The sequence below is a fragment of the Pyrus communis genome, chromosome 1 (genome assembly GCF_041283825.1).
Source record: "Pyrus communis isolate YQ-2024b chromosome 1, ASM4128382v1, whole genome shotgun sequence".
NCBI lineage: Eukaryota > Viridiplantae > Streptophyta > Magnoliopsida > Rosales > Rosaceae > Pyrus > Pyrus communis.
The window spans coordinates 11,098,160-11,122,488 of NC_142565.1; the positions used below are offsets into that span (position 1 = coordinate 11,098,160).

The 24,329-nt window shown below is 36.3% G+C and overlaps 5 protein-coding genes across 10 annotated transcripts; 4 read left to right on the forward strand and 1 right to left on the reverse strand.

Annotated features, from left to right (window-relative positions):
• Positions 1-578: 578 nt before the first annotated feature.
• LOC137720497 (Ribosomal L5P family protein) lies at positions 579-3,633 on the forward strand. The gene is made up of 3 exons (XM_068459572.2): positions 579-1,480; positions 2,057-2,257; positions 3,130-3,633. Exons 1-3 carry the CDS (start codon positions 1,232-1,234, stop codon positions 3,460-3,462), a joined length of 783 nt encoding a protein of 260 aa, XP_068315673.1. The 5' UTR covers positions 579-1,231; the 3' UTR covers positions 3,463-3,633.
• Positions 3,634-5,552: 1,919 nt separating this feature from the next.
• Positions 5,553-9,313, forward strand: LOC137720298 (sphingoid long-chain bases kinase 2, mitochondrial). 5 transcript variants are annotated; one of them, XM_088697156.1, is made up of 13 exons: positions 5,590-5,717; positions 5,803-6,055; positions 6,159-6,235; positions 6,780-6,833; positions 6,933-6,992; positions 7,301-7,402; positions 7,547-7,593; positions 7,687-7,727; positions 7,850-7,934; positions 8,032-8,146; positions 8,249-8,371; positions 8,498-8,601; positions 8,816-9,313. In XM_088697156.1, the coding sequence occupies exons 2-13, from the start codon at positions 5,857-5,859 to the stop codon at positions 8,943-8,945; spliced, it is 1,137 nt and encodes a 378-aa protein (XP_088553282.1). In that variant the 5' UTR covers positions 5,590-5,717; positions 5,803-5,856; the 3' UTR covers positions 8,946-9,313. The 5 variants fall into 5 exon arrangements, with proteins under 5 accessions (XP_068315449.2, XP_088553282.1, XP_088553297.1 ...); XM_088697171.1 differs by having other exon boundaries at positions 7,301-7,378; positions 8,501-8,601; XM_068459348.2 differs by having other exon boundaries at positions 5,553-6,055; positions 7,301-7,378; positions 8,501-8,601.
• A 246-nt stretch (positions 9,314-9,559) lies between these two features.
• LOC137720297 (Nuclear transport factor 2 (NTF2) family protein) lies at positions 9,560-11,743 on the forward strand. The gene is made up of 5 exons (XM_068459347.2): positions 9,560-10,173; positions 10,308-10,462; positions 10,761-10,827; positions 11,050-11,101; positions 11,185-11,743. The coding sequence occupies exons 1-5, from the start codon at positions 9,813-9,815 to the stop codon at positions 11,276-11,278; spliced, it is 729 nt and encodes a 242-aa protein (XP_068315448.2). The 5' UTR covers positions 9,560-9,812; the 3' UTR covers positions 11,279-11,743.
• Positions 11,744-12,476: 733 nt separating this feature from the next.
• Positions 12,477-15,070, reverse strand: LOC137708768 (uncharacterized). Its single transcript, XM_088681363.1, has 4 exons — positions 14,561-15,070; positions 14,248-14,473; positions 13,102-13,460; positions 12,477-13,004 (listed from the first exon to the last, which is right to left on the reverse strand). The coding sequence occupies exons 1-4, from the start codon at positions 15,068-15,070 to the stop codon at positions 12,477-12,479; spliced, it is 1,623 nt and encodes a 540-aa protein (XP_088537489.1).
• Positions 15,071-17,772: 2,702 nt separating this feature from the next.
• ATSTE24 (Peptidase family M48 family protein) lies at positions 17,773-23,236 on the forward strand. Of its 2 annotated transcripts, XM_068459693.2 has the most exons (14): positions 17,773-18,233; positions 18,977-19,124; positions 19,220-19,304; positions 19,381-19,476; positions 19,985-20,050; positions 20,258-20,356; positions 20,497-20,610; positions 20,708-20,818; positions 20,930-20,992; positions 21,269-21,361; positions 21,744-21,857; positions 22,121-22,192; positions 22,276-22,341; positions 22,756-23,236. In XM_068459693.2, the coding sequence occupies exons 1-14, from the start codon at positions 18,203-18,205 to the stop codon at positions 22,870-22,872; spliced, it is 1,275 nt and encodes a 424-aa protein (XP_068315794.1). In that variant the 5' UTR covers positions 17,773-18,202; the 3' UTR covers positions 22,873-23,236. The 2 variants fall into 2 exon arrangements, with proteins under 2 accessions (XP_068315794.1, XP_088553302.1); XM_088697176.1 differs by lacking the exon at positions 22,121-22,192 and having other exon boundaries at positions 18,080-18,233.
• The last annotated feature ends 1,093 nt before the right edge of the window (positions 23,237-24,329 follow it).

The following is a 24,329-nucleotide window of genomic DNA, read 5'->3' on the forward strand; positions in this document are numbered from 1 at the left end:
TTATTGGTTCTTTCTAGTGTGCGCCTTTGTTGTGATGTCGCTCATTGGATCTCTCTTCCGGTGGGCTTCCTTTGTTTCTTGGTGGCGTTCGTGTTGCTGGTTCGTGAAGGATGGTGCAGCCTGTTCGTCTTTAACTTTGAGAATCTGGATGGTCTAATGATTGGCGACAGTGGTGGGCGAAGGTTTTTGTGCTTCGTTCTGGGGAGCGTCGGTTGCGGGGAAAACAACTACAGTAGTTGTGGATGCTTAGGGGGTTTTTTTTTTTTTTTTTTTTTTTTTTTTTTTTTTGTGGTTTGTGTGTGCTGGGCTCCAAAGTAGACTTTGGACTTGTTTTGTGTGTTTTTTGGTCCATGTTTCTTTGTAATTAGTGTGCTTTTGGGGCCTTTTGTGTGTATTGTTTTGGTGTTGGTACTAAAATTACCTTTTGACCCAAAAAAAATTAAGCTAAGGGTTTTTAGCTAAATTGATCACTTAGATTGTTATAACTCCTCAGTTTGGTCCTGAACAATTAAAATCAATATAATTAGTCTCTGAGTTTGTTCACCACACATCAATGTGGTGCTTGCGTTAAAAATTCGTTAATCCTTTGTTCCATTCCGCCCTACATGTACCAAACGCGGAATAGAACAAATGTCCTATTCCATCCTGTGCATACCAAACATAGCACGGAACCTCCTTTCCATTTTGTCCCGTTCCGTCTCGTCTTCGTACCAAACATTACCATAGAGCATGTCAGTGTCTGATTAAACTAAATAAGTCTTTTTAGAATGCAATACATACATTATACTTTTAATAACAATTATCGTTTTAATAAACTATATTAAAAATCCTGATTAAACACATTTGGAATTTCAAAAATTACTCAAAATCCTGGTTGAATATCTTTAAATTTATTAAAAAAATAAAATTTCTTCAAAATTCCAATTAAATATACCCCCTAAATTCGGATAACACAATGTTATTTTACCCTTGGCTAGAAAGATAATCCCTATATCGTTTTCTTCCTAAAGAACCTTACCTTATCCTATTTCATTCACAGAATGCCATGTCCAACAACCGCCCCTATATTACTCAAATTTACAAAAAAAACCACCACATTTGACCTCCTCCTACAGCCATTTTCGTAAATAAGTTCAAATGCGAGCCCCTTTCACGACCACGCCTCCTATGCTCCATCGCTCCCAGCTCCAAAAACACTCGGACACTGGAAAAAACACTTACAGAGACAACAATGGCCTGCCCTTCGCTCTTACGCTCCGCCACGTCGTCGTTTCACGGCCAATTCCCGGTTGCCGTTTCACCTCCGCCTTTACGACTTTCGTACGGAAACCCTAGGAATGTGGTGGTGCCGGTGAAGGCCGCGGAGGTGGTGCTGGTGGAGAAGTCGGAGGCAGAAAAGGTCAGCCGGCTCAAAACCACTTACCTCGAAAGAATCATCCCTAAGCTCAAAGAAGAGTTCTCTTACACCAACATCCACGAGGTGAATAAAACCCACAATTTTTATTTTTTTTTCATTAATTTTGTTAATTTTTATTGTTCTGGATATTGTTATTTTGATAATTAAATGGGGGTTTTTGTTTTTTTTGTTTTTTTTTTTTTTTTTTTTTTTTTTGGGGGAAAATTGTTCAATGTGTTGCTTTGTTACCTCTAATTTTAGCAGAAGTTGATTCGTTCTGGTTAAGCAATCGAATTTTTGATTTAGCTTCATTAAATTTCCATTTACTGAAAGTACATTTAAGAACGAGTAGTGACAATGTGGTTCAGTTTTGATGTTATGATACAATTTTCTCAATCATAACGACTCAGTTTTTCGTGTTAATGCCTTCCGGGAGTGAGAATTTCCGTGTTATTGTGGTGATGAATTATCTATATTGATGAATTGGGTTGAGTGTAAAATAAAATCTTCTTTACCTTGAACTAAGGTTTCCGGAATGTATTATCCTTGTAAGCAATGGAAAGGCTGTTTCCTTGATATACATATTGCTTTTGGTAGTTTTGTTATTCCGCCAAGGGGTTCAGCGACTTAATAGTGTTATGCAATGTGGAACTTGGGTAGGTTCCGAAGATTGAGAAGATTGTGGTGAACTGCGGAATTGGAGATGCTCAACAGAATGCTAAGGGATTGGAAGCGGCAATGAATGACTTGGCACTCATTACAGGGCAGAGACCCGTCAAGACACGAGCAAAGGTTTCCCTTGCTACCTTCAAGATCAGGGAAGGCCAGCCACTTGGGATTGCTGTCACACTCAGAGGAAATGTGAGTTTGCTTTTCAACCCTAAAAGTGAATCTTATCTTCCGCATAGATACTTACAAGACTGTTTCTTTTTATTGCTCGCGAGCATGTCTATTAAGTTTGCTCTTCATGTTTCTTATCATTTCCAAGTTAGTGCTTGAAATTACGTTAATCACGACCCAAGATAACGCTTTAAATCACTTGGTGGTCCTTCTTGAAGTTCTTTAGATTATGATGGTGACACCACGCACATATCCTTTTTTATTCTTCTTTGTTTAGTATCATATTAAAATGCTCAATCACAATTTAGCCTGTAAAACATATTGTTAAAGATGTGGTAGTATGGTCTATAAGGTGAGGTCTGATCATAGGTGAAGAGTGCCATTATTTACAGCGTGGAATTAATATCGTGAGGAGGTAGTATGATCAAGATGGATGTGTTGGTGCATATAGTTGTTAGAGACTGCAGTCGTGGTGGCAAGTTGTGAACAGAAACTGCATTTGTAAGTTGCGTGGTAAATTGATGTTGCAATGGTGGGTGAAGGTGTTGACTGAAAGAGCATCCATGGTTTGTGTGCTGAATCAATTTGGCATTTGTAGCAACTCTGCATTGGTGAGGGTGATGATGAGAAATAATGAAGTTGTTGCAATAAAAAGAAATAGTTTGACGAGAAGCAAAATGGGGGTGAATCGTTTTTCTTTTTCCTTCTATCCAAACATTTTATATTGGCATTGTTAGTATGCGGTTGAAGACGCATGCACTATAGTGGTCTTATACGTGCTTAAAGAATTTAAGCAGTATTTCCTGTGTCAAACTCTTGAAAATGCGTATGTTTCTCTTATAAACCCAAATGCATCCAATCTCATGCACTAAGCTTACTATTCAATTTTACAGGTGATGTATGCATTCCTTGATCGTCTCATTAATCTGGGACTTCCTAGGACAAGGGATTTCCAAGGTGTAAACCCAAATAGTTTTGATGGAAACGGGAATTATGCCCTTGGAATCAAGGAACAGAGTGTGTTCCCAGAGATTCGGTTTGATCTTGGTAAGGGCAGGGGAATGGATGTTTGCATCAGAACAACTGCTAAAACAGATAAAGAAGCTCAGATGCTTTTGGCTCTAATGGGGATGCCGTTCAGAGAGACCGGCCCTGCATCAGCGGTGCGCAAGAAGAAGCTCAAGTCTCACCATTTCAGTTCGAAGGGTGGAAGAGGACGAAGGTGAAAGTTCGCCGTCCGGAGAGGATGACATTTTACTGCTGTTTTGTAATTTTGCCAACAGTTGTTCTGTATTATGCAGCTGTAAATCACTAGTTGCTCATTGGCTTAAAACAAATTAATTGTTTGATAATTTATGTTTAATAAAGAAAAAAAATTAAATGGTGAAAAAGTATAATTCATGTCGCTATCAATTAAGTACCTAAAGTTTCCCAACTTTTTAGTGTCATTATAAATTGGTTTCAATCTTTTTAAATATTTCAAATAAGTACCAAACCTATTGAAAATGTCACATCTATTAGGTACTAATCAAATCTGTTAGATTAAGTAAGGGCTTACTTTGTCTCCAAAATCAATAGAAAATCATAGATAACATCCACACTAACAGTCACCACTACCCCTCATGATGCCATCACCTTTAAGCCCAACACAAAATCACCAACTCCACCTTAGAACTCAAGCTACCAACATCAAGAAAAAGGTCATGGAGGTTGCTGAGTAGTATGGATTGTCATGATGTGGTCACCACCATCTTCACCGCCCATAAAGAAGAACTGAAAGCTTTATGAGCCAAGAATCAACAAATGAGGAAATCACATGAGCAGAAACAAGCTCCTTGAAACCCTATATGAATACTTATCTCTCTTTTTTGTTAGGAGATTGGCCTTCTATTGTAATTTCAATTTGAGTCCATTTTCGATTCAATTCAATACCCGTTTATCATTGAGTTCCATATCATATAATCTATTTTGAAATCAGACTTGACGTAACTAATAGTTATGTTGACCATAATATACCTAATTGGTGGGGTTTGAATATAATCTATGTTTGAAAAATAACTACAGCTTAACGGATTTGACATTTTCAATAAGTTAAGTACTTGTTTGAAATATTTAAAAAGATTAAAACTAATTTGAAATGACACTAAAAGGTTGAAGAATTTGATGCTTAATCCAAATAATTATTATCAAAGATTAAAAGTTTAAAATATTCCTAAATCCTAATCAAATTTATCCATCAAGAAATAAACAGGTGTCATCTACCAACAAGTTAGATAATGACGTTAATGCCCATCAGAATATTTTTTTTATTCTTTTTGGTGAACCCTTCAGAATAATTTTGTTACGTGTTTAATATTATTGCCAACCCCCGACAAAGCTTTATTTTAATATCATTGTCAATTCCCGTTTATCATATATCATGCGGTCAAGAATAATTTTAAATATTTTTATTTAAAATTAAACATGAACAGTACCTGACGAAAACTAATCGTGCAATATACGATAAAGAGATACGTTTTCAGGATCATAGGAATCCTCACAAAGAGGATTCGGATAGGATCCTCGTTTCGATCATACGATAATCGCTTAAAAATCAAACTACGGAGAGAACAAAAAAAAAAAAGAAAAACATTTTAAAATTATTCTCAAAAAAAAGTGATGATTTGAATTTATTACATTAATTCAGAAGAGGGGGAAGTTTTTAATCACGACGCATTGATAAAAATTCAACACTTTAGAATAATTTACCGCATGAAAAAACAACTTCATTACGCTCCGGTTAAGTTTTGAATGGTGTTGGATTCCACATATATTTCAGGAGGCAACCTATAAGTTCAGGGAGAAGAGAGAGTCTACAAGTCAAAGGGAAGCGAACTTTGAGTTTCAGGAAATAAAATGATGAATTTTGAGTTACAGGAAGCAAAGTGAATTAAAATTGAGTTCCAAGAACGTATCTAAGAATAAACATATGAGTAATACTTGAGAGATCAAATTTTTTAAACTAAATTTGCAAACTAAATTATATGGTTGTAAATGATTGAATTATTTTGCATAAGTGTTGATTAAGGTGTTTATTTTTTATTGGCGACACATCATTTAGTTTAAAAAATTTGGTCTCCCTAACACTACTCTAAACATATAATTCTAAATTTTTAAATGGTATGAAGAGATTCGAGAAATGCATTACTCTAAACATTAATTCAGAAGAGAGCGAAGTTTTTAATCACGACGCATTAATAAAAACTCAACACTTTAGAATAATTAAGTGCATGAAAAAAAAACTTCATTACGCTCGGTTAAGTTTTGAATGGTGTTAGGTTCCATATATATTTTAGGCGGCGTCCTATAAATTTACAAATAAAAAATGAGCGAAAGAATAAATGACAAATTTTGAGTCGCAGAAAACAAAGAGAATTAGAATCCAGTTCCAGAAGGGTAGGCTAAGAATAAGCGTGTAATTCCGTCTAGGAATTTTTCGATGGTATGAAGAGATTCGAGAAACGCATTGTTCTAAATTCTAATAAGCTTGATTATACAAAATTAAAACCCTGATTTTCTCTGCGAAGTTAGGCAAATCAGGATAAACCACAAAACCAAAACCAAAGCTTCAAAAAGAAAAGATGGGCACTAATCTGTTAGCATTCGGAGGCGGTGGAGGAGTAGCAGTAGGCGGAGGAGTGAGAGTTTCAACGGCGACACCGTGGGCTGTGAGAGCAGAACTCCCCAAAGCTCCTGACCTGAGCGTTGACCGCTCCATTTTGCGAAGTGGGTCTTCCTCGTCTCGCCGTCATGACCTCGTTTTCGTCGTCAATCCTAGCAGTCTCTCTCTCTCTCTCTGTCTCTCTCTCTCTCTCTCTCTCTCTCTATCTATCTCTCTGTTTTTATAAGTTTTGTGGATTATTGAAATGGGAAATTGGAGCAGGTGCGAATGGGAGGACTGGGAAGGAGTGGAAGAAGCTGCTTCCATATCTAAGGTCTCGCCTTGGTGCTGATTGCAATGTGAGTTTCTTACCAATTTTCCTTTCTTTGGTTTATTACCATTTGTTTCTTTTTTAGCTGGACCCAATTATCCAATTTTCCTTCTGACTAATTCCATGGAGGTTGATGATTCGTACCCATTAATTTTATGTTAATTTTGGGTTTACATGCATTGCTTGTATTAATTTGGATTAATTTATCTTGCTTGGCAAGAAAACTGGAAATCCTATGTTATCTTAGATCATAGGTTTTTTTGGGTCAAAATCTTAGATCATATGTATATCCATGAAACTCATGCCCTGGGAATCATTTTCAATGTTTGTCCCAAGTGCTGTGCGGTTTGAAATTTCTTCGCTTTTTGCTTCAATCTTTGGGTCTTGCTGGTACACCACAAGTTTTAACCAATCACTTTACCAATACTAGTCACCACACTTGTGTGCATTTTGTAAATTTGTAGAACTGCTAAATGCATCTTAACTCAGTGGATTTGGTGATCGTATGTGTGTGTTTGTGTTTCGCTCATTTATTTGAGCTTATCTAATTCACTTGTTTATGTTATGGGCAGATATGTGAATCTTTAACATCAGGCCCGTCTCATGCAATTGACATAACGAGGGAGGTGGGATTTGGTGCTTCTATTATTTGAGCCTGACATGAATCCAGTTTCTCTAATGGAAGATTGGTTTAATATGGCTTCTACAATTCTTATGGTATGCAGGCCATACGTGAGGGAGCTGATGCTGTAATCGCGGTGGGAGGAGATGGAACTCTGCATGAGGTGAAATTTTCTCTAATATCATAATTTTCATGGAAAGATGGTGTCATTTAGAGTCAATCACATTTTACCTCCTTCCCTGGGTCCTTCATATTCTGCAATTGACTTTTGCTGACAAGATTTTTTACCATCTTTATGATGAGGCATTTTGTCTGGTACGGAGATAGTTAAATAAATTACAATTAACCCTTGTATTCAAAAAGTTTCTATGAAACTGTCTGATATTAATAACCTGCAATATTGAGCAGTGTTGCTAATTTAATAGTATTTGATAATAGTCTCACTCGTCTGCATTGGCTTGTGATGAACAGGTTGTTAATGGATTCTTTTGGGCAGGAAAAACTGTTACTAATTATGATAGGGATGCCACCCATTCAACTGCACTTGGTGTAAGTGTTTACCATGAGAGTCTAGTAATCTCAGTTTCCAATTGTTTATTGTTCTATGTAAAGCTAACTTCAGTGATTGCGTATGACAAGTTGAGTTGATCCCTTAACTGCCTGGTTTGGATGTTTTGGATTTCTGAAGGGAAATAATTTATTCTGTGCTTTCTACAGCTCATTCCTTTGGGGACTGGATCTGATTTTGCCAGAACATTTGGCTGGTTAGCTCATGTGTTTCCAGCCAGTTATCATTTTATATAAGTTTTCTATGCATACACTTGTTTTAGATTGTTGACTGTTTGTTGTTTTATCAGGAAAAATGATCCCCATGAAGCCATTGACCGTATAGCCAAAGGTTATCTCTCTCTCTTGATTGCTTAGGTAGTTAGGCGTAGTTAATTTGTTCTTTTTATTGTATATTTTTGTTCGCTTTCAGTTTTGCACTTAGTTGGTCATTTATAATATTGTCTTCTGCAGGGCAGAGATCACAGATTGATGTTGGTGTTATTAGTGGAGACGATGGAGAACCTCATTACTTTGCTAATGTTGCTGACATTCATTTGTAAGGTTAACTTGGAAATGTTGACAAATTAACGTCAACAAAGGCAGATGCCGATCTTAGTAAGTCTTATTGCCATTTTTTTGGGGATATGTTGCAGGAGTGCAAAAGCAGGATTCCATGCTTCTAGTTACAAGAGATTTGGAAACTTGTGCTACGTTATTGGTTCATTAAAAGCTTTTGTTGGGCACCGTAATCAGGACCTTAAAATCAAGGTCAATATTTGTAATATTGAGCACTAATAGTCTGTATGTCACACGCATGCAATTTCCCCTCTTGTACCTTTTGTTTTGCTTAATAGAATGTTTTTTGTTTAGGTCAATGAAGGGGAGTGGGAAGTATACTCTCAAGTAACTGCCCTTTGTGTTGGAAATGCAAAATACTTTGGTGGTGGTATGAAAATTACACCAAATGCTGACCCTCGCAGCGGCAATTTTGAGGTGGATTTGTTTTTCTGCACTTAACCTTCCTAACTATTTGCAATAATTTTTTTTGCTTTAAAAAGAAACTTTATACATTGCAGTGTCTTTGCGAGTACATTTGATCTTTGTTATAAACTTTCTTAGCAGGTTGTGATCCTTCAAGGCTTCAAGTGGTATGACTTTATTCTGAAGCTACATAAGCTCTACAATGGGATGCATCTAACAATGAAAAATGTATCTTCAAGAAGGTAGGCCTTACTAGGTCGAGTTGCATTACGTTACACAATAACTTACTCCTGTCTCTCTCTCTCTCTCTCTCACTGCTTGTTTCATCACATCAGCATGCATAATGTGAGGAATCAAATGCTTTGAATTGGTTGCCCATGAGTTAATCCATCTGCAGCTATTACGTGTAGCAATTTGTCTTTGGATCCCATTTATGTTTTTTTTTTCTTTTTTCAGCGTGTATTCTATTGAGTTGGAAGACATTTCAGGCAGTGGCAGCATTTATGTTCAATCTGACGGCGAACATCTAGGATTCCTGCCTAGGAAGTTTTGTATATTACCTTCTGCAATCGAAATGATATGCTGAAGTCAACCGTGGAACTTGTACCTGGCGCCTTATCGAAGAAATCAAAGAGTGTGCAGATGAAGCAAGCTAAGCATCAGTTCGGCTGCTGGAAAGAAAATGAACCGGAAGGTTTTTTCTCATCAAATAATCAATCAGACGGAGAGTACAGCTTTATTTATACATACAAGCGACTAACATAACCGAAGCTCGCAAACTGTAAGAGAATCGCAGCTCGTAAACTGATCACGAACTTCTAACTATTCTTACAATCTCCAGCATAGTCAAACCGAAGCAGCTGAATCCGATCCAGTGTATGCTGGTGTGTTGTCCGTTAGATACTTTTTTTTTTGCTTCACGCTCGTATAATCTTCCGTTTTCCAGCTTTGCTAGTTTTCCTGTATGTTTTCCAGCTTTGATTGCATCGACTTGTTTGGTAATTGTAAAATAGCAAAGCCTCAATGGAGACTGAATCTTAGGTGCTGCCTCCCCTTGTGCCTATCTCTCTCGTCATCTGATGTGTCACAGGAGAAGAAAGATGGGCATGACGGAGTAAATATGCGGAAGTGGTGCTGTTTTGAAATTTTAATTATTAAATCGAATTAAGATATTAAGCAGACAATAAGCCGTTTAAAAAGGTATAACCAGTTATTATGAGTTCATTAACTTCGTTTTCTCTCTTATTCTGATTTAATAAAAAATTTATAATCAATTTTATTTGTTCGTATTTCTTTTTGTTCTAAATTATTTATGGTTGCCATTCACTGAGGTCTTTAGATAATAAGCGACTTCTGTACAAACTTCACAGAACTCAAATATAAACCACCAATTCTCTCTCTCTCTCTCTCTCTCCTCTCTCTCTCTCTCTCTCTCTCTCTCTCTCTCTCCAAAATGGCGCATTTTTTCTCCTACGCTTCCATTCCTCCCGGCCTCACCGCCCAACACCAACACCACCTCAGTTTCCCGCCAAGCCCTCCTCACAACGGCTACAGATTTCGTTGCAGAGCAGAAAACCGAACAACTAACTCCCCAACCGACAAAGAATCTCAACCTCAAAACGCACTGCTTAAGGTGGCCTGGTACAGCTCCGAGCTTCTTGGAATTGCCACGTCGTTTTTCCGGCCACCGTCTACATCCGAACCTCCTCCTGATCCCGCCCTCGAGCTTGCAAGAGACGGTTCGGGAGCGGTTGATCGTGCGGTGGTAGTTAAATCCATCAAAGAAGACTTTGAGAGATCATACTTCGTCACAGGTATTCTCAGAACCCAATTGGATTTCATTGGCCTCTCTCTTTCTTTCTCTTGTGTGTTTCTTAATGTTGTGTTCGTTGATCCGAATAGGATCCGAATCCGATAACCCGCCAACTTAACAACGTTTGGTTGCCAGGGAACCTTAGGCTTGATGCATATGAGGAGGATTGTGAGTTTGCTGATCCAGCAAGTTCGTTCAGAGGCCTGCAACGTTTCAAGAGGAACTGCACTAATTTTGGATCACTTTTAGTCAAGTCAAATATGAAGCTTATGAAGTGGGAAGATTTTGAGGTAATTCACATCACCATATACAAATTTTGCATTTCCCTTTTAATGCTTCGTTTGTTGGAAAAACTTATAAGTTTTTTTGAAAACTATATTTAGTACATCGCGAAAATGTGAATATTGAGTAAGTCCTTTTGTTTAAAAAAACACATGAATTTGTAATAAATTTTTTTCTTGTGTTAAAAAAAACAAACATTTTCAGCAAAAGCGTTTATGTGCAGAAGTATTTTTTTATAAGATAATATCATTCCCATGCTTTCTATAAATCTGTCATTAAACTTTGATTAATTATTTGGTCACACAGGATAAGGGAATTGGTCACTGGAGATTTAGTTGTATCTTAACATTCCCTTGGAGGCCCATTCTATCTGGTAAGGTTTCGCTTCAATCCTATTGAGCTCTAAAATCCTCATAACTTATCCACATAACAAAACCTTTCGTTTAACTAGTTTCTCCTCCTTTTTCATTAAGTTACGTTCAATTAGCCGCATCGTCATTTGGTGACACCTATCCACTCACGTTATAAATTTGTTTGTTGCTTGTATTATAACACATAAAATAGTAGTGTATCTGACTATTGAGAAACGTTGCAGCAAGTGGATACACAGAGTATTACTTTGATGCGGTCTCAGGAAAAGTGTGCAGGTAACTTTGTTAAAACAATGTAACTTCTTCTATCTTTCCAACATTGTGACATATAATTAGTGAATGTTTATGGAAATTTTCAGGCATGTAGAGCACTGGAATGTTCCTAAAATGGTTCTACTGAAGCAAATTCTAAAGCCGAGTCGTAGGTTTTGGCCTAAGAAATCAGGTGGTTGAAGATTTGATGGTGGTTAGTATTGCTAATTGCGGAAAATTAGGATTAAATTGAATCATACTCCAAACATGGAAAGGGAGGTCATGACTGACAAGCTATGGCCAATTTTCTCAAAATTATGATTAGCACTTTGATGGTTTATGTGCTTGTAACTTAATTTTAAGGATAAGTGCAGGCGTATTAAAAAATCGTAGTTGTATCCGACGGCCTTCATCGAACTACAAGCATGTGAGTGGGAGCGAAATCTATTTGAGGAGATTGCATGACAAGAGTGTACTTTGTATGATTCGCTCATTTAATGAAGTTATACACAGTTATGATTGTATTCGCTAACAATAGCATAAATGACTTGTATGGAATAAGTTCATTACTATTAATGTGGCGTTTATTTGATACTCATTGTTCTAAATAAATTGTAAGAGACGTTGAATATTTAGATAAACACACATTATATGCTTATTCTCCCATATTTTCATTATGTTCTAATATTTTATACTCTATGGGCCCGTTTGTTGCACCGAACTGTTTCGGACTGGACTAGCTGCAGGGACTAAGTTGGATTGGCTTAGACTAGACTAAGCTGGACTAACTTAGTGAAGCGTTTGGTGCAGTGTCGGACTAAGAAGCAGGATAATGAAAACAGTATTATTCACCATATTTGTGTTTGCTTAGACTAGGATTACATTATTGTTCTATTTTAATAGCTCCAATACATGTGTCCAACGCCCTAAAAATTGGAGGGTTTGGAATTGGAATTGGGGTTGGCATAGGTGTAGCAGCATTGAAATTGAAATGGGAGTAACAATCTTACAAATTACTACAAATATTTAGGCACATTGCCCTGAGTTTAATCTCCTGAATTGTTATTGTAATCAATCCACAACTTGCCCTTAAGTTGATTTAATTTGTCTTCTTATCACACATTAAACGTCATTAGCCATCAAATACTTATATCAACATAACTTGATCCAAGGATTTCTTAGTCCGACAAATGCATCATTCACTAAATTTTCATCCAGAATATTTTACAAAATGCCAGTTAACTATAGTATAGCATTCCAAAGTAGATCTCCATAATTTACAAAATCCTAGTTAACATTAGCCAAAATACCTCATAGTGCAAAGCTAAGTTAGAAGCCATAACCTAAGATTGTACGATTAATAAAATACATCCATATCTAAGGGCACCACATAATATACTCATCCGCTTGCTTTGTCGCTTAAAAGCCTTTGGATGAACACTTTCTTGAGTTCCGAATTGATTGCCCTGAACACTCCCACATTTTGTGGTTTTTCCAAAATAAGAGTCAATGCATCAATTTGATCCATAGGAGAAAGACCCATTGCTTCAAGTTCGTTAGCTATGTCAGTATGATTTGCAGTACCTTGAACTAAAGCTTTAGTTACCATTTGCATCTTCTTCCCACTTTCAACATAAAATTCTTTCAATCCACTAATAATTGCCTTGGTTCCATCACTTGAACTTCCCATAGCTCTTTTCCTCTTTCTTTGGCTATTTTCAGATGGGGTGCTTTGTTGGTTCATTGAAGATACAACATTTTCACCTCCAATATCACTTGCACCAACCTGATCATGACTTTGTTCCTCCATCATTTCAACAGGGGTTTCGGCTACATTACCCGTAGCCCGATCTTTTCCAAATATATATGCAAATCTATTGTACAGTGGAAAAGGTTTGCTTCTCCATCCATCGGCTTCTTTATTTTTCTAAGATTATATCAACATAGCAAAACTAAAATTTAGCATGCATAACAAATATAGCAGCAAGAATATAACTAATGTATAAATAAAATAGGATATGAACCTGCACATAAGTTTGCCATGCGTCATCACTGTCAACTTCAACACACTTTTTGACATCATTCCATGCAAATCCACTTGTGTTTATCATGTCAAGGACCAAACTATATGTTTTTTTCCATTTCTTCAACTTTGATTCAATATGTGGAGTTGCCTTTATATTTGAATTAGGACATAAAACATTGACAGCTTTTGCTATTTCAATCAAAGTACCTTGTTTGAAAGCACCTGTGTCACATCGTTGCTTCCGAGCAACAAAATCCTCAAGAACGGATAGTAATACTTCTTCCTCAAATGCTTCCCATTTACGCCTTCTTCCTTTTGGCTCTTGAGAAACATTCAAATTATTGTGGTTATCCATACCTAAACAAAAAATATTTGAATGTTCTAAAATACAATACAAAGAATCAATTCGCATAATATCCAATCAATTTGCATAATATCCAATCTATTTGCATAATATCCAATTAATTTGCATACCATCCAATCAATAAATCAAACGACATTCACTGATGAGCAATGTAATCATTTTGCTAATATCCAACATATGCATGATAAAAAGGAAAACTAAAATAAAATCTTATCATTAACACATATAGCTAGTTCGGTTGCTGGTTCCTAATTGCTCTCCACTAATTATACATTTCCTGAGCCATGGCATTCCTCTTTGCAGTCCACTGGTCAGATGTTTCAACACTACCAACATATTCACCTTCTTCTGTATTTTGTCCATATTCTATTATTGGCACATTCTCCATTGGATCTACAGACATCTCTTGCCTAATAAGATTGTGTAGTAGGCAACAAGCGGTAATTATTCGACCTTGTGTCCTTATCGGATAGAAAGATGGACTCCTTAGTATCCCCCACCTTCCTTTTAGCAAGCCAAAACAACGTTCAATTACATTCTTTGCCTTAGAATGCTTCATGTTAAAATATTCTTCCTTATTAGAAGGTGTTCGTCCCTCCCATTCAGATAAATGATAAGGTATTCCTCTATAGGGTGCAAGGAATCCTTCACCATTTGTATAACCACCATCTACAAGGTAATAATAACCTAATAAAAAAAAAAGACCTTATATTAGTATTTTGTAGTTCACAAACAAAACTAGACCTAACTTACAAAGTTGAGACTAACTAATAGTCTTACCCGCTGGTACCTTAAAACCATTAGGCCTAGTAATTGCATCATGTAGCACTCTAGAGTCTGATGCGGAACCCTCCCACCCCGGAAACACATATATGAACTGCATATCTCCTGAACACACACCTAATACATTAGTTGCGACTTGACCCTTTCTAGTTCGGTATCTTGGTTTGTCAATTTCAGGTACATGCACATCAATGTGTGTTCCATCTAATGCTCCCAAGCAATTCTAAACAAAAAAGTAAGCTTTTGTTAATTTATACAAAGGGAATGAAGAGTTAAAGTTTCGGGAAAATGAAAATAATTATCAACATACCTTAAAACATTGCCACCTAGGATCTGTAGAATCAATAGGCACAGGTTGAGGGACTTTTAGTAGGATACCTTGTAATCGCAAAATTCCTTGCAATACACTATTGAAATACCTACTTATAGTCTCTCCCGACCTATAAAATCTACCACCAACACTACGATTCTTAGTATGATGTGCTAGTATTTGTAAAGTCATACACACCTGCTCCTCTACAGAGACCAAACCATCCGTTTTTACCCTCCCATCTTGACGAAGTAAGTCACATAATATGTCAAAAGTCCTTCTATCCATTCTCAATTCGTTGACACATTCAACATCAGTATTCCCTATTATACCATTCAGATAACACAAACTAATCTCTCGTCTAACAAGTGAACGGTTAGTCAAGGTGCGTCGTTCAACATGTCTCTGTTTTGCCCTTAGCATCAGCAACACAAGAATCGTACAAATGCAAATTGTCTCTAAATGAGACATCTCTAACAATAAGATCAATAAAAGCTTCCTTCGATCCATATCTATCTAAACAAAAAAAAAAAAAAAAGGAAAAAAAATTAAGGACATTATGGTACTGCACGCTTTCCATCTGGCACAAAGAACAAACCAAATAATATAATCCAGCTATGCTATATCAGCTGATAAAACAACATTACCGCAAATATCAAAAGCAAACTGAAACAAGTACAAAGTTTCTAGGTATACTTATAAAGCCAATTCAAGAAGCCCCGAAAATATCTGTTAAAATAGAGAGCCATTCAGCTATAATATTTCATTGGAAAGACAGAAAAGTGTCATTATTGTGTTTACATCCAGCATCAAAGTAGCTACATACCATGGTGAGGCTAACTTCTAGAATTGTCGAGAACGACATCACTTATCAACATTTCCAAAGATTGAATTCCTATCAGTATATAAGTTCTATAAACAACAAAATGAATCCATACAACATTCGATTACCTTCCTTCGACAAACCAAAATAAAATTTGAGTATATTAAGAACACAACAAGCTAAGCATGCTACTTCTACCAAGGTTGCAGATTGACAGTGAATTTTAGTGAAGTTCAGATGCTCTAATCAATCTCAAGTACCCCTATGTATGTAATATTTACTGTTATTAAGGGTGATAGAAATAAGGACATTATATATCCAAGGACTACATTCTGTCATATTCACAGAGATGCAACGCAGACTTTCACACATCCAAGGACTACATTATGTCCAAAATTGATCTAAGGTTTTAGGAAATATACCTTCTTCTAGACTCGAGGGTTTTGAGTCGTTTGTTACTTGTTTTCCCTTAGGTTCTGAGCACTGCCCACTTCAGTTTATGCTCCTCTTCTCTGCAACCAACAACCATAGAATATTGCAGTTCAGCATCAACCTCACACGGTACAAAACATTCACATTGTAATATCATTGGGCATTGACAGGACATATGGAATTGCTTCCTGCCTATCTCCAATGCCATTCAAACAAGGTGGTCTGAAGAAGGTAAAAGGAAATAAAAAAAATGCAGAAACAAAACCAAACAGAGGATACGAGTTTGAACATAACCACAAACCATTAAAGAGTGCATAACAAAAATTTCTTCAGCTCACATAATTTCTCATCCAAACAATTCCCAAACATCCAACCCTACATGCAATTTAATAAAATAAAAAAAAGAAACTGGTAAAGATTCTTGAACCAAGAACATAAAAACGAAAAACCACACAAATTTATGCTAACATAACAGAGATGGAAGTATATGTCCCTTATGCAAAAGAAACTTGTCGATTTTATGGCCATGCATGGTTTCTAAGTTCAGATTTGAAAGAAAAGTTGAAATATGAAAACCCCAAATTCTAATCTCAATTTGACCTAAAAATCAAAACCCTAATTTGTTCAAGTGCAGAGGTCTATGATTCAAAATTTCTCAAACCCAAAACAACAAAATCAAATAAAGCTCAGTAATATCACGATCTGCAAAACAAATGACGAAATAAATCGAAGATTCGAAGTTTACCAGACAACTCGAAGCAGATGAGGGCGAGCAGATGCAGATGAAGGAAGACGTAGAGATGAGGGTGAGGAAGACACAGAGATGAGGGTGAGGAAGACGACGATGAGGGAGGGCAAGGACGACGATGAGGGAAGACGCAGAGATGAGGACGAGCAAGAAGTCACTCTCTCGCGATTTTCTCTTGGCTTACGAGTCCGCCCGAAATTGGGGATCCTCGTTAAGACCTCGTAAGGAGGTGTATAATCCGAGCGAGTCCCACCTAACGTCATTAAACCTAATCCTGCAGCAGACCAAACAAGGGACTATAGTCCAGTCCAGTCCAGTCCTCCTTAATCCTATCAAACAAACGGGCCCTATATGTCACTCTATTTTGCAATTATGTATTTTTTAACTATAAGCTAACACTTATTTATACGATATATAATATATTTATTTAAGTCCGCCTAAGCACTGGACCCCAACTCACCCTTCGACTAGCGCCCATCGTCTTTTAGAACCTTGCTAATACTACAATATCATATGTTTCACTCTAAATGACATGATATTACATTATTGAATTGAAACACCATATGGTGATGAATTCATTCTACGTAAGTTGTTTTATGACAGTGATCGTGAATCATGATTATATGTGTTTGTTTTATTAGTTAAAGTCCCAAAAAGGTCGGTGAATTTGATACCACCCCATTAGGGCATGCATGAACTTTACAAAAAGAAGTGTAAACATGATTACAATATGTTATGTTTTCTTTGTATATACAGGGAAAAGTCCTTGATGGAAAACTTGCTTCTCATATTTCCCTTTCTTGGAACAGTACTTTGCTCGCATCCCTAAGCTTACATGTGGGTTTCAATTTTGTCACCTCAAAATAAAAATTAAGGTTGTGTTTGAATGAAATATTTTGACAATGTGATGGGATTTGGGGGAAGAGGATTGCAAAGTTATGGAATTTGTCTCCTCGTCTCAATATGGCTAATAACGTTTTCAATGGGATTCAAATATGAGAATAATACCAAAAAATTTATACGACGATATATTTACATTAAATATGAAGGATAACTATTTTAACTATTCGCCTAAAAAAACTACTTTTAATTATTGACTTGTGACTTTAGGTTTGAAAATTAGGTCACTGTTCCAAATTTTCCGTCATGTAGTTCGACCTAAAATGTCGGGTCTTCAACTTTAGTAATGGGTATCAAGTTATTGAGGCTGAGCTTAGATACAAAGTTCCCATGTATGATCCTTGGCAATGGGCTTCTAAAGCGGATTCCAAGTTTGGTCCCAACTCTTTGATTCTTAGAATCTGTCATTTAGTGTAGATAATATCGATTGTTAAAAAAAAAAAAAAAAAAAAAAGTCTCAAATTCAATCTCATACATCGAGTTCTTGGTCAATCCCTAGGGCTGAGTAAGAAGTCCTAAAAGCGGGTGTCTTGACCTGAACCCGAGCGTCATCGTCCGGGTTCAGGTAGGGCACCAAAAAGAAGATTGAATAGGGTTTTGCTTACAAGATTTATCAAAAATATCTCGGGTCTCAAAATTGAGTCGGGTAAGATCCAGTCCGTCTCCTATTCTATATATTCGCACCACACACGGTTCAATTCGTCAAAACCTCTCTCTCTCTGCACCTTGCTAGTCAGCCATGGCTTTCCCGTTCTTGGAAGCTGTTATCGGTACTTCTCCATTTCCTTCTCTCCCTCCATCTTTTTCGAATTCTCTCGTTTGTTTTTCTCCTGTAATTTTTCTTTATTAATTTTCTGAGCTGCTCGCTTCGATCGAGAGCCACCATCTTCTTCGTCTTCATTGCCTATTATTCTGATAACTGTGCTGAATTAATTTTAGGTTTTAAAGAATTCATGTAATTTTTGTTTCTTCTGGGACTGGGAACTCATTGAGTTTAGTCTTGCGCATCGTGTTTAATCAGAAAGTTTAATCTTTTTGTTTCAGTTTTGATTTTAATTAAATGTTAGGGCTTTTTTGAAGTTGAAGTTTGTATCTTTGTTCTCTAATGGCGATTATTGTGATGAGCTCGGACCGGGCTTTCTTTGTGGGTGTTTGGATTTATTGATTTTCATGTTTTCAGATAGAAGAAATTTTGTTTGGTTTCTAGGAAAATGTGGATACTTTTGTTCGGATTGAAGTTATAACTGTTGGGTTTTATCGAATTCTGGACAGGCAACCCGAATTGGTTACCCCTTTCTTTCCGTAAAGTATGAACCCTTATGCTTAATAGAACTGAGTTTTAGTACTATTTTGCTACTGAAATTGCATAGTTTCTGGATTGGAGATGCAATTATGCTTTAAAGACTCAGTTTTTACTGGTATCTGGAATAGTTCAGCTCAAATCTGTCAAATGATAGAGCTGGTTAGAAAAATGCCTATAACTGTTTCTCTTCTTTTCTAATACATATTACAGGTTTTATGATATCATTGTACTTTTTCGAGACTTATTTGGATTTGCGCCAACATGCTGCTCACAAACTTCCAACCCTTCCTAAAACTTTGGAAGGAGTAATCAGCCAAGAAAAGTTTGAGAAGTCACGAGCCTATAGTCTTGATAAAAGGTATATCGTAATTTTCATTTTCATTCTCATTTAATTTTGTTAGGTGTGCACATTCACGGTTGTGTTGCTCTAATGTATCTTTCTTTGACTTTCAGCCGCTTCCATTTTGTTCATGAGTTTGTGACAATACTGATGGACTCAGCAATTTTGTTCTTTCGGGTGTTGCCTTGGTTTTGGAAGGTTAGTAATTGGGAGCCCTCCCTCTTTGCTGCAAATCATATTTATTATATTAACTTCATGTTTTCAATAATTGCAGAGATCAGCAGATTTCGTGGCTTTAGCTGGCCTCAATGCTGAAAATGAAATCTGGCATACACTTGCATTTTTGGGTGGTGTTATGATTTGGTCACAGGTGCGAATGTGATATCCCTCTCTTAGCATGTAAGATAGTATTGTGTTTATTTTCTTTGTCTGCATTGCAGATGCTGAAAAATTTAATGAAGTGTTGTTAGCCACATCTTCAAATGTTTTGAGACGTCTAGTACTACATTGGAGTAAATAAATCTAGCGTTTTCATATCCTTTATTTTTTTTTTTTTGGGGGGGGGGGGGGGGGTTATTGTGCTCACTGCTGAGGCTCACGCTTAATGGTGTATTTCAAGAGTGTGATGGTTTGTACAAGCTTTTGAACTTATTTCAGTTGATTGCTTAACATAGAAGGTTTTTAATCTTCGTATGATGGATGTGATTTTCATCATTGGCAACGTTGTTCCTAAGAAACAAATCATATAGGCTTTAACATCATGTCTGGGAAAATCTGAGATATATGAGTTATCCCATTAGTATTTTCACTGCACTGATTTTGTAGATTATATTAACTTTGGGGGATAAAGTTAATGATAGTTTGTTTCTTTTGAGCAGATCACTGATTTACCTTTCTCTCTATACTCCACATTTGTGGTTGAAGCTCGTCATGGTTTTAATAAGGTTTGCATTTGTACTCAGACTTTCTTATCATGTTGTATCTCTTATAAGTTTCTAGTTTACTCATTCTCTATTAAGCAAACTATTATTACGACTGCTGCTGCTACCATCACCATTACTATTATTAAACTTTTCAGTTTTTTCTATTATTATGTTCTTCGTCCATTTCTTTTGTCTTATTTATTTATAATGTTGTTATCTGTTTTACAGCAAACAATATGGTTATTCTTCAGAGACATGATTAAAGGAATTTGCCTCACTGTTATTCTCGGCCCACCAATTGTGTCTGCCATAATTGTAATTGTACAGGTAAGACCATAATTATATTAGCATTTTAGCAAGCACCTTTTTTTGCAGTTTTTTGTTGATTTGCAGTAACTTGAATGGGTCATTAGTTCTTAGATCCTAAGGATTTTGGTGGTATTTCATGTTCACTTGTGTAATTGCAGAAAGGAGGTGATTACCTGGCCATCTATCTTTGGGCATTCATGTTTGTTCTCTCTCTTGTGATGATGACACTCTACCCTGTTCTAATAGCCCCTCTCTTTAACAAGTTCACCCCTGTGAGTGTTATAAATATTTGTCATTAACTGAAGTCCATTTATTCTGCTTTTATATTCGGTTTCGTCATATTGTTTTCTTTGTTATGTGCGACAATAGCTTCCAGAGGGTGAGCTCAGGCAGAAAATTGAGAAACTTGCTTCTTCTCTCAAGTTTCCATTGAAGAAGTTGTTTGTCGTTGATGGATCTACAAGGTCAAGTCACAGCAATGTGAGGATTTAACCCTTCTATGTTTATCCTTGTATCTTATTTCTTTACCATATTTAGTCCTGAATTTTGTTCATATTTTTGGACTTACTCATCTTACCACTCACAATACAGGCCTATATGTATGGATTTTTTAAGAACAAGAGAATCGTCCTCTATGATACATTAATTCAACAGGTGAGGAGGCATCACTTTTGGAATTGTGTTATTTGTCCTCCAATAAGTATTGTTTTCCTTTTATCTTCAAGTTTCTTTAATTTTAATGGGAAGAAAAGGATAATTATTTTTTGATTGTGGTGAAAGGGATGTATATATGTCACTTTAAAATCATCTTGAATGCCTTCATCCACTATTCTCTTATCCTTTTTATGGGTTGAAAAGGATAATTATTTTCAGATTGTGTTGTTCCGTTTTAATGCACAAAAGTCTTATGAGATAATTGATGGTTTGCAGTGCAAAAATGATGAGGAGATTGTAGCTGTTATAGCTCATGAGTTAGGCCATTGGAAGCTCAACCACACAATGTATTCATTTATTGCTGTGCAGGTATGCTGTAATTTTTTTTGTAAATCTGGATCACTGTTTTATCTGTTCTGTTATAATTTGGAATGCTCGACTCTAATAACCATATTCCATCTCAGGTATCGATCGTGATAAGATACCCTAAGTGAATAATAACAACTTAGAGCATAAGGCTACTGGCTAAATTTATGACTACTCACCAAAGCTTACTAGGACAAGGGACATATGTCCTCTTAGACTATTGATTATTTAAAATTTGAATGTTTTGTTGTCGTACTTGTGAAATGTGCAGTATTCAAATATCTGATTAGATAGTTTAGAAATTAGTGATATTTCAGGTTGACTCTAAGTAAGTTCCTTTATATGATGTTGTCTGGTTGCTTCATTTTTTTCTGCTTTGGCGCAGATCCTTACATTTTTACAGTTTGGAGGATATACTCTAGTGAGAAACTCAAGCAGCCTGTTTCAAAGTTTTGGGTTTGATACGCAGCCAGTGATCATTGGACTCATCATATTTCAGGTGTCGATAGCTTTTGGCTACTCCCGATTCCCTTGTATTCTTCAATTGTAGTGACCTTTTGGTTTCTGAGTACTTGATATTGTAGAAATTGACATATAGACCACATGCGCATGTAGTCCATATATCACTTGTTTTTGAACATTTGCAAACTGTAGATCATTATGATGAAACGGTTGACTTGGGAGAAACTGCTGTATGAGGAAAGACTATGCTGTCTCCATATATCTGTGTTATTTATTTAAACCTCACTTTGTTGTTTGTAGCACACCATAATACCCATCCAGCACATAGTAAGCTTTGCTCTTAACCTTGTGAGCCGATCATTTGAATTTCAGGTACTTGATCAGTTGCCTCTTCATTTCTTTACTTTTTCTCTTTACGGCCGGATCTTACTTTTATCATTTTCAATTTACTGTAGGCTGATGCTTTTGCTAAGAAGCTTGGTTATTCGTCTGCACTTCGAGCTGGTCTTGTTAAACTACAGGTGATTTATCTAAATGCTTCCCTTCATTTAGACGCTAATATGTGTTCTTTGTTGGTTACAAACTTAAAATCATGGAGCATTTCAAACTTATCCTGGAACTAAAGATTCCTTTTCGCATTGTTGGTTTCTTTTTTCCTCGTTTAGTTCTTGCCATTAAATTCCGACTTCTGGTGATATAAGTTCAATAGGGCAGACAGATGAATGCCCCACATATAGCTTCTGTCATGTCCTCTGTCATCTACGATGCTTGTGGATTAGTTGTTTCCGCTATATTTATATTTTACTCTAGCCATCATATAGCTTTTGTCATGTCCTCTCTCATCAATGTTGCTTGTGGATTAGTTGTTTCTGTTTGTGCTCTTACCTTGTTGCTGAAATGTTTGCATTACTGAGTGGAGTTTAATGGTTTTACAGGAAGAGAATTTGTCGGCTATGAACACTGATCCTTGGTACTCTGCATATCACTATTCTCATCCTCCGCTTGTCGAAAGGCTGGCTGCGATTGATAAACCAGACAAGAAAGCTGACTGATGCGACCCATGGATGATCACCACGAATATGGTTAATCAATCTCAGTTGACAAAGAGCATTAGGTTCGTGGTCGTCAATGGCATATTTGTTACTTTGTCACGTTTAACTCGATGGTTATTCCCATATTTGTAGTTCAAGTACTCTGCCTGGGACAAGGTGGGGTACGGGTGAAGAATGAAATATACAAGTGAACAGAAAACAACTTTCGTTTACGTGTATAATGTTCGCATGGCCTAACAGTTGGAACAGCTCTTATAGTAGTTGCGCTCCGCCCTGTTGTATCTTGATATTTCGTTTTCCTTGAAATTTTACGATAGCATCTGTTAATTCTGTTTCGAAGTCTGAATTGAATCCCTTTCTCTGATGCTTTTGTCCTTAAAATGCTGAAATCGTTTGGAGAAATGATTCATATGTTAAAGTTTTACAGATTACACGAGGGAGGCAGAGAAGCATGCAAATTATTATGCATCTGATTTGCCGGTTGGTTGTGGTATTATTTATTGCTGGTATAAATTGCTCACATGTGAAAACTGCACTAGATGATTTCGTTTTCTTATTGGTTTCGGCATGGATAATCCTTGAAAGATAGGATGTCCGTTAGTTAAGAAAAGTATTATACATACGCACTCTGGTGCGTGTTGAATCCTCACTGATTTTCCTTTCTCTTAACAAGTAATTATTTAATCTACTAACGTTATTGTTCTACTAAAAAACAAGTTATGATATGCTTGTTGTAGGAATTATTTGTTTGTACCAAATAAGAAATTGTCACAAAATTTGGCATCCAAATGTTGGGTACCCAATTTTAGTGTAACCTAAATATGTCATTTCATTTTGGTTAATGAAAATCATGGTCTATTTTGATAAGTGCTTTAGAAAGCACTTGTAAAGTGAATATGTAAAGACACGGTTGAAAATGCTTTTAAAACAGTTAAATTGCTTTCGAATTGCTCAAGTAATCCATACATAAGTATTCACGAAAGTCTCTTTCCTCTTACTTTTTACATCGGATCTTAAATATGTGTGAACTTTCCAATCACCAAAGTAATTTTGATGTTTAATGATGAAACTAATGTTTGACAACACTAGTAAGTAAACCAAATCCCAAATCATACTCCTCATTGATTGATTTTATTTGTCACAAAGAAGATGATCACATCTAAACTTAACAATAAAGAAAGAAGAAAAAAGAGACTTTGGGACAATTATTCATCATGCCCAATAATTCACCTTCAACCATTTGCCAAACCAGAAGGAAACCCAACTGTCACAACCCACCAAAATAACACAGAAAATATTGAAAATTAATAAAAGCATAAATAAATAATAAATAAACAAAAAATTCTTTTTGAAATCCCATTATTATTTGCCTTTATTGTTGTCCACACAATTCCAATAGGGATTTCCACTATTTTGTTGGTTTTTTATTTCACAGCTTTTTGTGACCCTGTGTCATA